Genomic DNA, 12,669 nt, shown 5'->3' with positions numbered 1-12,669 from the left:
TTCTCGGGAACGTGGGAGACTGGGCTGGTAGTTCCCGGATTGAAGAATCTGTACATTTTTAGAACAAAGAATGTTAGCGTGGAGCCGGAAAATTTTTCGGCTTAGCCACTCCAATGCTCAAGTCAGTTAAATGTCTTTCGCAAAGGAAACATGCAATATAAAAAATGCATATTGAGTACTTGTGTAAAAATATTATTAATATCCTTCTGGATTAAGTAAACCTAGGTACTTATAAGAGAGAAAATAATGATGACCTTATTTTTAGTGCCCGGTTACTACTCATGGCAAAATGTACGTGCATGCCCTGCCTATTGACATTGACACATTTGACAGCTCATACTGTTTTTAGTCTAGTCAATCATTCCTACGTGCACTGAAGATCATGTCAATAATTTAAAGCATGTTATCCCATATACGTGGACCTGGAATTGACACATGTACTGAGATGCTCGGGCAGATGATCGTGGTGTGATAAGAGGACATGACGCCTAATCTCATAAGTCCTATTGCACTACCTGGGCGAACCTAAGAACCCGGGTTCATCTGGGCACGTGCCGGTCTGATCTGCTTCCCAAGTGTTGCAAACCCAAGGATGGATTACCAAAGAGTGCTTCCCTTACCCAAGTTGGTTCTTGCCCTGACTAACTTTTACTCTTGGATATGTCCTCTTGCCCGAGGCCTAGGATGACCCAAGTTCTTCCCTCTTTCCGGTGTATCAGTACCACATAAAACATGGTTGCTGGTTGTGAATTGAAAGAGGAAACTCTTGGATTTACAGCTTATGTTGACAGGAGGTCAAGTATGGCAGAAGATTAAAGATCTTGAAGATCAATTCATGGCTTTGTGTAATGCAGCTAAGCAGGTGCCTTCCATTTTGGAAACCAGCAGAGCCAAGTACTCATCATCTGCAAATGATCTCACAGGTTTGACTACAATAACGGATTGCTAAAGTATATTAAGGTTATGAAACGATGAAGCAGCGTGTTGTGATTGAGTAATGGTGATTGAAGTCCATTCTGTTTTATATCTCAAAACAATGCCCTTTGATGACGTTTGATACCAAGTCCATATGATTTAACTGCTCTTAATCGCTTGCTAATGGATAAGTTTCTGTTGCAGCTTTGAAAATGTTGAATCCGGTTGCTTTATTTAGGTCCACTTCTTCTCGGCCATCACTGCCTAGTTTTTTAGACAATACTTCAACAAAATACGACGAAAGGTATGAAACTAGTAGCGACTTCTGTGAGGAGTCCTGTATGTTTTCTGAGAGTCATCAATCTACACTAAAACGGGTTATATGCCTGGGAAAAGAAACTTTATCAAGAAGTCAGAGTTCGTGCCCAAAACACAAAGAACTACTTCCTCTATTACTAAAAATAGTAGAAATCCGAAAGCAACTAATGTATGTCAATGTGTTGTGCTCCTTTTGAACCAAAACAAGATGGTGCAAGTGTCCGGTGATGGCTTATGAAAAGAAGTGTACGCAGCTCAGGAATCAAGAAATGCAAGGAGAAGACCGTTGTGTTGTAGATAAAAAAAAGAGATGCCATAAAATATTTGCAAACTCAAATGAAAATTCAGTACATTCAGTTGAGGCAGTCTCAAAAAGAATTGAAACTTTGCGGGATGAGGAGCTGGAGCCTCAGATATCGGAATTAGCTCGTGGGTAAATCTATAAACACACTTTTTTTTCTCTGTTTCTTGCAAAATGTAACAACTCTCGTAGTAGTAAGGCCCTTTTAGCTTTTAATGAGGGTATTTTTTGACTAAATATTGACAGGCGAGCAACGATGTGGGAGGTCATGGCAGAGTGCCATCGACTACAAAAACGAACAATAGAAGAAACCAAGATATTACTTGCTAGAACGCCTTCAAAACCTGCAAGAAAAGAGAAATACACAATAATGCCACCTCCCGGAGTGGCATAATCTACACCAATCAGCTGCGCTAACCTTGAGACAGAGCTCAGAAACTGGCGATCCTGCTTTGACATGTGGGTTGTTTCTCAACGATCATATGTTCATGCATTAGCAGGATGGCTCACGTGTTGCATTCGTGCAGATAAAGATTCGGAAAAACAATCATTCTCATCTCAAATGTCCTTAGGGGCTCCACACCAATGTTTAGAACATGCATTCAATGGTCCGAAGTTTTGGATACCATACATGAAGCACCGTGGCTCAATGGACTCAAGAATTTTGGAGGGGCAATTGTAGGGAACTGTTGGATTTTTTATACAGACTCTCGAAAAATTCTGGCTATACAAATTTATTTTCGATCAAATCGAAGCACAGCGGAAACGATTACATAATTTCATAAATTATAATCGAGCATATGAATATAAATTAATGATGAATTTAAACAAATTGTTTACTAGAAAACTAACATCTTGTATCCCTTTTTTCGTGAATCTGAGATGTGTAAAAACCACAGCCTCCCAATACAATTCTTTCTATCGACGGCAGTGGGTGGGCACTCAAAAATGCAAATACTAGAAATCAAAGTTTTTATTTTTATTCTCGACTATATTTTCAACATATGAAAAAGTAAAGAAAAAATTGTCTATTCAAAAGACCATCTATGATCCTATTTATAATTATTCAAACTAATAGTACAAATAATAATCTAATTGAGATTCCAAAAAAAAAACGGCAACTATATCTAGGATAAGGCCAAAAGATTTGATTTGATTAGAATTGTATTATCTTAAATCTTTTAAAAATCATAAGATCTTCTATGATCTTATCAAAATCTTATCAAAATAAATTAAAATCTCATTCTAACTTATTTTTAAATATTAAATAATATCTAAATTTTATTCACGATAAATTAAAGATATTATAAACAACTTTTGAATATTACCATACTAATTCAAATCTATAATTATCTCAATATCTCATAATTAATTATATTTATCTCCAAGCATTTGAAGTTATGGAAACAATTTTTCCATATTCACATATGATTTCTAAATTGCATTTCTAGATCGTCATTAATTTGGAAAGACATATCGGAGACCATGGACCCATAATTAGAAGCTACAATAAATTAGATAAATAATTAAACTCTTTAATTAATTTATCTAATTTATTAATTCTATAATTACTCCACTAAAATTATGAAATTGCACTCTTCTTCATTATGGAATGTCTTACTCTACAAATTGAACAGACCATTGATATAATAATTACATATGGATTAATATTTCATATACAATTCGTAACTGAAGTTGGGAATTTTCCGTTTATCTCTTCAATTAATTCTTTTCCTCATCTACCATTAATTCACTACTGAATGGTTCAATTTATAACTTAATTATAAATTAGTTAGGCCCAACACTCAGTTCCAAAATTAACAAAGAGGGAATCATCTTTCTACTTCTCGCAAGAAAGAATGGATTCCATACCTATGAATTCATATTCACAGCCATTCATTTCAAATATAAATCTAAAATGCAAGTATAAAAATGCACAATCGCAAACTTTAAACAAGCAAATTAAGAATCATATTAAAATGAACAAGAGTTTATAATCAATCCAGGATTGAGATTTGGCCATATATGATCATCTTTATGATTTAATTTGAACTTCATAGTAACAATGGAATTTATTATGAAATAACTATTTAAATCGGTCCAAGTCGTACATAATCATATTATATATAAATGCCCCCATCTAGATGTCCTAACATCGACGATCCGAATAAGACGGTCACATTCATAATGTTCATGGGCCGCATTAGTGATACTTTAATTAAATATCTCTACTTTAATTAATTCATCACGAACTTAATTTAAGTTTATTATTCATAATTTTAATCCTCTTGTATATATAACTCTTTATATACTAAAATTATGTTTACATCCAATAAACTATAGATTTTGTTAAGATATTCATGACAATAACATCTTCATACAAACATGTTCAATAATAAATGTTGCCTTTATTAAAAAAAACATAGCTTATTACAATGTTTTAAGGGCACTATCCTCAATAGGAACAAAATGGATGTGGTGGAGACAGATCATATCGAAGATGAAGAAGTGAAAGCAGAATAAAGAGCTGAATTTTCTTAGAGAGTTCTATATGCTGGAATGTCAGTTTCTGTAACCTCACTGACTGAACTTGCTGTTAGTTCAGATGAAAAATATGCAGATCTGGTCAAGCTGTGAGAATAAAATCCAGCAGCATGTGCAGTCAGGATTTTAGTCTATGGACTATTTCAAAACAGAAAAACCTACTTCATATATTCTATAAAAAAAAAATACATTTCTAAACAAATATTATACACGATTTTTAACTCTAGAGAGGGGTGCTTGCTTCAAAAGAAAATGAAAATAGTGGATTTGCTAAGAGATCAACATTTTATTCTAAATTTTCTTCTCAATACATACAGAAGTAGCTGCTGCTTTTTGATGCAGTATTAGGGACATCCAGTTTGACTTTTGTAGGCCAGTTTTTAAGGAAAATTATTCTTGTATCTTGAAATATTACCATACATGTTTGTTGTATGTAATGAGATATATGCTAAACATCAAGAGAATACCTTAAATCACAATCTTTCTAAATTTATCTCTCCATCTTTTGTTTCACGGTCTAATTTTTAGAATACAACAATATCCATCAAATTTCTAGAATATTGGGGTGAATCTTTCCCCAAAGCTTGCTTAAACAAAATAAACTTGCTTCAAAATAATAAAATGAAACAAACGATGGACCTTTTTGCACCGTAAAGAAGTCCAGTTCCATCAAATAAATTTTTTTGACCTGTGCAATATATATATATAATTTTTTTATTACATGGAACGAGGTTCTTTCGCTTGCTTCTTGTGTATATTTTAAACGGGTCTGACGTGTTGCTTGGTTTCGTTTCTGTCTCCGCATTGCGAACACACCTCGCTTAAATTGCCTCTCGTGCTCGTCAATGGCAGCCGCACTCGGTGCACAACTCTATATTTTCTTGGATGTTTCCATTCACGTCGTCCGAGTAAATTACCCAGAATCAGCCACCTCTGGAGATGGGAAATTTCTCACTCTTTTGGTCGACACCTCACAATTTGTGTTTATCAATCCGTATCTCTGTTTATCAAACAAATACAATCTTAAAATCAAAGATTCTCTCTCTTACCCATCTCTCTCTCGCGGTGAAAGAATCATGGGTTTTGGACTGTAAACATTGATATGTAGAAGTTATTTATTTTGGTAAGATTTTTTTTTATAGTTTCGTGACTTCTGAAGAAAGATTTCATTATCTTTTTTGTTGTTATTTTGATTAATGCTTTTCAGACAGTCGTTAAATTTGCATCTCTGTTGCTGAAAACTCTAAAGATAGATTTTTTTAAAGAAAATTTACCATGTTCATGGCTTCCTGGCTTGTTTTACACACAGTTACCTTGTTTGTGTGTTTGGTTTATTATGCCTGTCCATCATAATTAATTTGCTTAATTTTAGTGATTTCCTTGGTTTTTACATCTGGATGATTTAGTTTTTCTGGCTTTGCCCCATAAAGGATTGGAGATTTGTTTTCATGTAGGTGCCATGAAAACTTTTGCGTTTGAAGATTTAAATACACATATTATAAACTGAGTGGTGGTGTTAAATTTGGCTGAGCTACGATTCATGAGGAACTGGTAAAAATTTTGATTTTGTTAGCTAATTGACTAAAGTTTTGAGCCATGGTCATAAAAAGATCCCTGGAGTATCTTTCTGTTGCCCCGAATAAAAAGGGATTGGTATGAGGGAAATTTCTGATGCGATATTTGGTTCCTCTTTTAAAAATATGATTTGCATTTAAATCTTATTTTTTTCTGAAGAATGAATGCATTAGCCCATGTCGTGTCAGTAAAATTACCAAGGGCTGTTCCAACTTGTAAAAGGTTCTCCTCGTACCAGCTCAATTATCATCTTGAAAACAACAGGGCCTGGAATGATCTGTTTCCTGGTTCTGGGAACAATTACACTCGTGTTGTTTTTCTGATAGATGTGAATTTGTTAAACAATGCATGTATCTTGCATTTTTTCTTTAATGTGAATTGGCTAATAGTTTTAACCAACATTTAAGACACCTTTCTTTTTCTGATTGTGGATTGTTTTCTTAGTCAACTTGCCTATTCTATCAGATTATAACATATGCGACATTTCGACGACATTGTATGATTCCTTCACATGTGCTCTGAGTAAATATCTTTGTTATATCTCGCATTTTATGCTTTTTTAGTCATAAAGCTAAATGATTGAGTAATTTAGTAAGGAAATCCGCTACGAGCTTGCATCTTAGTGCGCAAAGTTTTCAGCAATAAAAAGAAAAGGGGAATCCCGAGAGAACTCAGTGAATTTCCTAGTCTGGCCAATGAGCTAACGATGACTATTGAAGGCCAGGCCAAATGATTGCTTTATTATGGCTTTTAGGAGATTGTGGATTCTTATCAAAGATAATATTTGTGCACTGATAATAAGATTATAAAGAGCACAGCCATCTCAGCCATCTTTAATATCATGGCAATTGAAAGCCCCATAAGGTTATTGGAAAAGAATGACAAATGGCCACCAAGACGATCTATCAGTCATGGATCATCAACATGTGCTAAGCTGGTCATCGAAGATTTTGGTCTGCCCCTAAACAGTCAAAAGTTTCAAAGCCTTGAGAAGGATGTGATATCATTACCTAGCCGGAGTGGAAGTGCACCTCCAAGCATGGAAGTTTCAATAGAGGAAATTGGTTTGGTTTATCCAAACTCCTTTATTGGTGATTCTGAGATTGTCCCACAGCCATCTTCTTTTCCACATCGTGGTTCTGTTGTCAACTTGGATGAGCAAGTCAATATTTGGAAGATAACTCCTCATACCGAGAGTGCTGATGGCTCTGTGCAAGTGAATGGTAATATCATTCCTTCTCATGAGGAAGTGCCTGAGGATGATAGGTCATCTGAAAGGAGTGCATTTGCGTCTGTTGATAAAGCTGCTATGTTTGGTGGCCATAGTGGCTCATTAGACTCTACGCAGGTAAAATTTTGTTCCTGTGAGGTGGAAGGAATATATGTTATAGGATGAGCTAATTACTGATTAAGAAAAGCCCCGTTATTTTCTACAGAAATCTCTTGCTGCAGATGGATATAGCCACAGCTTTTCTAAGAGAAAAATTAGAATAATAACTTACCACAGTTTCTATATTTCTGCCGCTAATTTTAAGGATATAAGTAGTATTGTTGCTATAATTTTCAATTAATGCTGTACGATAACATGAGATTTGCTGCTGTTAAATTTTCTTTCATGATCATTTTGCATACTTGTCAACGAATACTGGATTGATATTGATGAGAAATATCACAACGCAGGAAGATTTCCTCCCCACATTATCACCTTCACATTCATGGAGCCATAAATTCGTGGAAGAAAAAGTTGTTTCTGAATCTGATTCACGTGTGCCTGTTAATATTTCCGTTAGCACATCATCGGTTTGTACAAATAATCCAACTCCCAGATTGGATGATTTGTCACAGGTTTTACTACCATATGATCCTTGTACTGCTTCTGTTCAAAGCTTATCACTTGATGATGATGTTACAGCACCTACTGCTCTGAATTCAGACCATCGCAAATTTCATAAGAAAGAGCAACTCAATCCCCAGAAAAACACTCTGAAACAGCCAGCATCTCTCCCAGAAGGCAATGTTTCTCCAGTTCAGGGCTCTTACACTAAGGCAGTTTATCCAGGAAAAGGTCAGGCATATGGCAGCTTGAACCAGCTTCAGCATGGTACCTCGAGTGTTTCAAAGGCAGAGGTACAACCAGTACTCCAGACATCTGGATTCACATCTCCATTTTATGCCCCATCAACGTCCTTCACGCTTCCACAAAATTCATGTTATCCCAATCTACCTCCAGTTGGCCTTGTCACTCAACACTACAGCATGGGTGGATATCCATTCAACTCTGCAGTTCTACCATCATATCTGGCTGGATATCCCCCTCAATTTGCTGTTCCACTGGCTTTTGACAGTGCTTCATTTCCCCCTTTTGGAGATTCAATGGGAAGGAGCTTACATGCATATTATATCCCAAATCTGGAGCAGTTTTATGGGCAAGTCGGAGTTTCCATGCAACCTCCTCTTGCTGATCCTTATCAATTGCAGTATTTCCAGCCAACTGTGCAAAATTCTCATGGTGCTTATTTTGAATTTGATCGTCTAGAAGAAAGGGTGCAATTTCCTTCCGCGTCTTTTGTTAGTCCAGTTGTTCTAGCTGGACCTGTGGCAGGGACCAATTTTCTTGCAGAGAGAAATAACACGAGTCTTTCTAACTCTTTTTATGGTAACAATGGCAAAACATATGGACTGAAAAATCAGAGATGTAGCCACATTGATTCATATTCTTTTCTTGAAGAACTGAAATCGGGAAAGGGGCTAAGATTTGAGCTCTCTGATATAGTAGGACATATATGTGAATTTAGGCAAGTTTTTACCGACCTAATATTTCTTTAACACCTGTACTTATTGAGAACTAATGATTATTTGTAATATTTCACTTCAGTATCGATCAGCATGGAAGTCGATTCATTCAGCTAAAGCTTGAAAATTGTAGCGTTGCAGAGAAAGCATCTGTTTTTAATGAAGTTGTTGTTCATGCTTCCGAACTAATGACAGATGTTTTTGGCAACTATGTCATACAGAAGGTAAGTTATTTAATTACTTGCATTTTTTGGTAATTATATCGAAATTCACTGCTTTTCATATTTATTCTCGTGTTGTGATTTTGGTACAGCTTTTTGAATATGGTAGCCAACACCAAAAGAAGGACCTTGCGAATCAGATGGAAAATAAAATTTTGCAATTAAGTTTGCAGATGTATGGGTGTCGAGTAATCCAAAAGGTAACTGCTATCCCACCTGGAGTTTATCAATGTTCTTGATTACTTCTGTATGTTTGAGTGTTCTTCTGTGACACCATCATGCTTTGTCTGTTGATATTCTTTTGTTTGTATCACCGTTTACTTGCATCGTTTTCATTTACTTATTTCGTTGCTGTATATGTTATGGTATGCATTATAATCGCACACACTTATATTTTGACCAGACAGAACAAAGCCATATCATGCCTTCATGAAGAAACAGTTTTAAATGAGAGGGTGGGAATTCAAAAAAATGGCTTCGATTTTTCCTTTAACTTGGTCATCTCAAAGTTTGATTTACAAAGGCACTTACATATCAATCACTCACTCTTTCATGCATGGATATAGCATTTCTTGTGCATTTGTGTACATAATTTCACTGGTCAAGTAAAAGTTCTTAATGCAATGTGACATTTGCTTTGCAACAAGAAGCCTTATCCTATTAGGTTATACTTCTGTTCCTGTCGGAAAAATGCTTGATCAGGCAGACGATCTTTTGCTATAAGCATGTATTAGTTTCTAAATGTATTTGCTATGTCTTTTGGGCAGAAGCCCTGCTATTTGAAGTGAATTTTCCTCAATGTTATACTCTTTCTTCTAACAGTTTTTAATGCGCTCTTGGTAACAAGTAAAACTATTTCTGCTCTTTTGGTCGAATTCTTCTTTAGGCATTTGAAGTTATTGAACTAGAACAAAAGGTGCAGCTGTCTAGAGAGCTGGAAGGACATGTTTTGAAATGTGTTAATGATCAGAATGGGAATCACGTTATACAAAAGTGCATTGAATGTATTCCTGCAGATAATATTGAATTCATAATTTCTTCTTTCCGTGGTCAAGTTGCCAATCTTTCAATGCATCCTTATGGTTGCCGGGTCATTCAGGTAATTTTGCATATGCAACAGGATTGATGTGCTCTTGCTAACATTTTGTTTCACTGTGCTTCTGTTACTTGACTATAATTGAAACGCTTGCTTTTATTTGTTTGCTTAAAGAGGGTTCTGGAGATTTGTGACGATGGGTTGCAGACTCAGTTCATAGTTAACGAGATTTTGGACTCTGTTCATTCTCTTGCTCAGGACCAGTACGGTAACTATGTCACACAGGTTGGTTACTTTTTAAGTCAATTGTGAAGCATTATTTCTTCATCTCCCCCTGTTTTAATCATATCCCTTCTTTGCTTGTCCATTATTGGTTTTATCATTGGTTATTGATTTTGTTAAGATCTAAATGTTAGATGAGCGATCCCGAGGGGAGGATGGGTGAATAATCCATTCGAGTATTGCTCAAAGTCATTCAAGTATTGCTCAAAGTCAATTTGCGGCAGAGTTGCAATGATTTTATGTTCTCAGTTAATTCTATTGAGTACGAAAGAAGTGATGAATAATGTCAAATTAATAGTACTGGGAGCAAATAAAACAATTTTGACAGAGATTCAAAGATAACTTTTTTTACTCCTTTCGTTGAAATTCTTAAGAAATAATTCACTGAATAGCATTACAACGGCATAGTACAAAAGTTTTTGTCAGTGGAGCATTGAAAAGCTTTACAACGTCAGTTATAGCACTGAATAGGTTCTCTTCTCTCATGAGTTGTAACTGTTCTCTCGTAAATAAATTTCTAGTGATGAACACTTTATAGTTTCACATTGTTGAATACTTGAATGTTTGATTGATTCATTCATTCAGTTGATTTGACTCGGTATTCTTTAATATTATAAATGGTCCTTATTTTGTGTCCTTCAAAGACAACAGCCAGTTTTATGACCTCAACAAACATATCTAACTCATTCCTAGGCTAGATATGGAGTTTGCAATTTCTAACTTTTGCCAGTGAACTTCATCTTAACAATTGACAGCACGTACTGAAGTGGGGGACCCCTTGTGAAAAGGCTGAAATCATCAAAAAGTTATCTGGGTCTATAGTACAACTGAGCCAGCATAAATTTGCATCAAATGTTGTCGAAAAATGTTTGGAGTTTGCTGATGTTACGGAAAGGGACATGCTGATAAGGGATATTATTGGCAACAGTGAGAAGAACGATAATGTATTGGTATGTTGGTTAAGCTCTTCAATTTGGTTGTTAGATAAACTCGTGATATCTGACATTTTGAGGTGAAGTGCTTTTACATTCTTGATTACTGAATTACTAGTTTCGTGGGTCAATGCCATCATCATCATTTTTATATGTTTGCTTCCGTCATTTGTTTCCCTTCTAAAAAGAATTGATGATGCTTCAAATTTTGATAGTATTTCTCTTATTTTTTGAAATTATATTTGTAACTTTTATTCTTGTGCTATTTTTTGTTTGTATACCGTAGTTAATGATTAAAGACCAATATGCAAATTACGTCGTCCAGAAGATTCTACTAAAATGTACGCGTGAGCAGAGGGAGATACTACTCGGCTTGATAAGGAATCATCATGCAGCTTTAAAGGAATATACTTATGGGAAACACGTAGTATCTCGACTTGAGCAGCTAAATGGAGAAGGTTTTGGTTTTTTTTTTTTTAATGGCATTTCCTGCAAATTAACTTGGATGTTGTTCAGGCTTTTCAAAAAATCAACTTTTAGAATCTTGCTCTGGGAAAGTTTTTCACTAGCGGAGAATTAGAACTTTTCTTTGTTGAGCTGACTTTTAGGTTAGTTGGTCACTTGCCTGTGCTGGTCAGTCGCAGCTAATAGATTCATAAAACATGGTGTTTCTTTTTCTAGATGGTGATATCATTTTCAGCTGGCCTCAGACAAGTGCATCAGTTTAAATTGCAACTGATATGCACGCCAAAGACACATATTGTGTTACCATGTCCGCGCAAAAAGACTCCTAAGTTTGTTTTGTATGCCAAGCATTAACATGGGAGTGTCGAATTTTGATAGGCGTTATGTTTGATGTTAAATTCCTTCTTTGATTTTTGTTTTTCCCATCCTTTTCATCGTTGTCAGAAAGCCAATCGTGATACAAATGAATGTAGCTACTTCGCTGCTGTGACCTTCCAATGGCATCAACTTCATATCAAGTGACAACCGGCCTCCAATTGTTGTCCCAGCATACTTCCAAAGCTTCTGACTTGTGTATATTTCTTGCATGTAAAGTTCGGAAAATGTACATAAAAATAGGTTGTGCTGTACCACTGAAATGTTCATGTATTGTGTGTAAGATGTATGCGATATTTATTTTGCCACATCTGTCTTTTCAAATGGATTTATTGTTATTAGCAAAAGTAGCCAAAATCACATTTTACTCACAAATAGTGTTAATAATTTTGGCACATTTTTGTCCCTCTACATCCCATCCATCCAAAATAGCACTTGTTGTATGAATCAACTCTTGATCCAGCAGAAGCATCACCTGAAATCTTTAATTTGGATAAACTAACGCTCGTTTTGGCGTTTTCTCCGTTCCAATTTGAACGTGTGATTAATTGAATTCCATAATGAGTGCGTAGAATTGAACATGACCACCTACTCCGAATAGCTGTAAACTTTGAAGGCCATTCACAATTTGGGAAGTGATAACTCTAATTCCAATCAACAAAAATAGCAGGAAAATGCATAAAACAATAAGAGTTAAGCCAACAGAAACGAACGAGATGTATATTAAACATCCGACTTGCAATTCTTAATTCAAAACCCATAATTCCAAAAACAAAACTCTACTGTAAACTACCTAAAAACCTTTGTTTCGAAATAAATATGCACACAAATCAAACGTTCCAACGCGATAAAGAATACATAAACTCCCTCCCTTCCTTGATGCGTGAAATTCATCCAACAATCAATACAGCA

At 35.5% G+C, this 12,669-nt stretch overlaps 1 protein-coding gene and 1 pseudogene across 3 annotated transcripts; both read left to right on the top strand.

The window, feature by feature from the left end:
• Positions 1 to 465: 465 nt before the first annotated feature.
• On the top strand, positions 466 to 2,639 carry LOC142547958 (protein ALTERED PHOSPHATE STARVATION RESPONSE 1-like; annotated as a pseudogene).
• A 2,166-nt stretch (positions 2,640 to 4,805) lies between these two features.
• LOC142548461 (pumilio homolog 6, chloroplastic-like) lies at positions 4,806 to 12,063 on the top strand. Of its 3 annotated transcripts, none has more exons than XM_075656797.1 (10): positions 4,806 to 5,201; positions 6,293 to 7,001; positions 7,334 to 8,448; positions 8,529 to 8,670; positions 8,760 to 8,867; positions 9,554 to 9,766; positions 9,878 to 9,988; positions 10,741 to 10,935; positions 11,204 to 11,375; positions 11,856 to 12,063. In XM_075656797.1, exons 2-10 carry the CDS (start codon positions 6,495 to 6,497, stop codon positions 11,870 to 11,872), a joined length of 2,580 nt encoding a protein of 859 aa, XP_075512912.1. In that variant the 5' UTR covers positions 4,806 to 5,201; positions 6,293 to 6,494; the 3' UTR covers positions 11,873 to 12,063. The 3 variants fall into 3 exon arrangements, with proteins under 3 accessions (XP_075512912.1, XP_075512911.1, XP_075512913.1); XM_075656796.1 differs by having other exon boundaries at positions 6,246 to 7,001; XM_075656798.1 differs by lacking the exon at positions 4,806 to 5,201 and having other exon boundaries at positions 5,436 to 7,001; positions 11,827 to 12,062.
• The last annotated feature ends 606 nt before the right edge of the window (positions 12,064 to 12,669 follow it).

The sequence above is a fragment of the Primulina tabacum genome, chromosome 6 (assembly GCF_025594145.1).
Source record: "Primulina tabacum isolate GXHZ01 chromosome 6, ASM2559414v2, whole genome shotgun sequence".
NCBI classification, from domain to species: Eukaryota; Viridiplantae; Streptophyta; class Magnoliopsida; order Lamiales; family Gesneriaceae; genus Primulina; species Primulina tabacum.
This window is presented reverse-complemented; position numbering and strand designations above follow the sequence as displayed.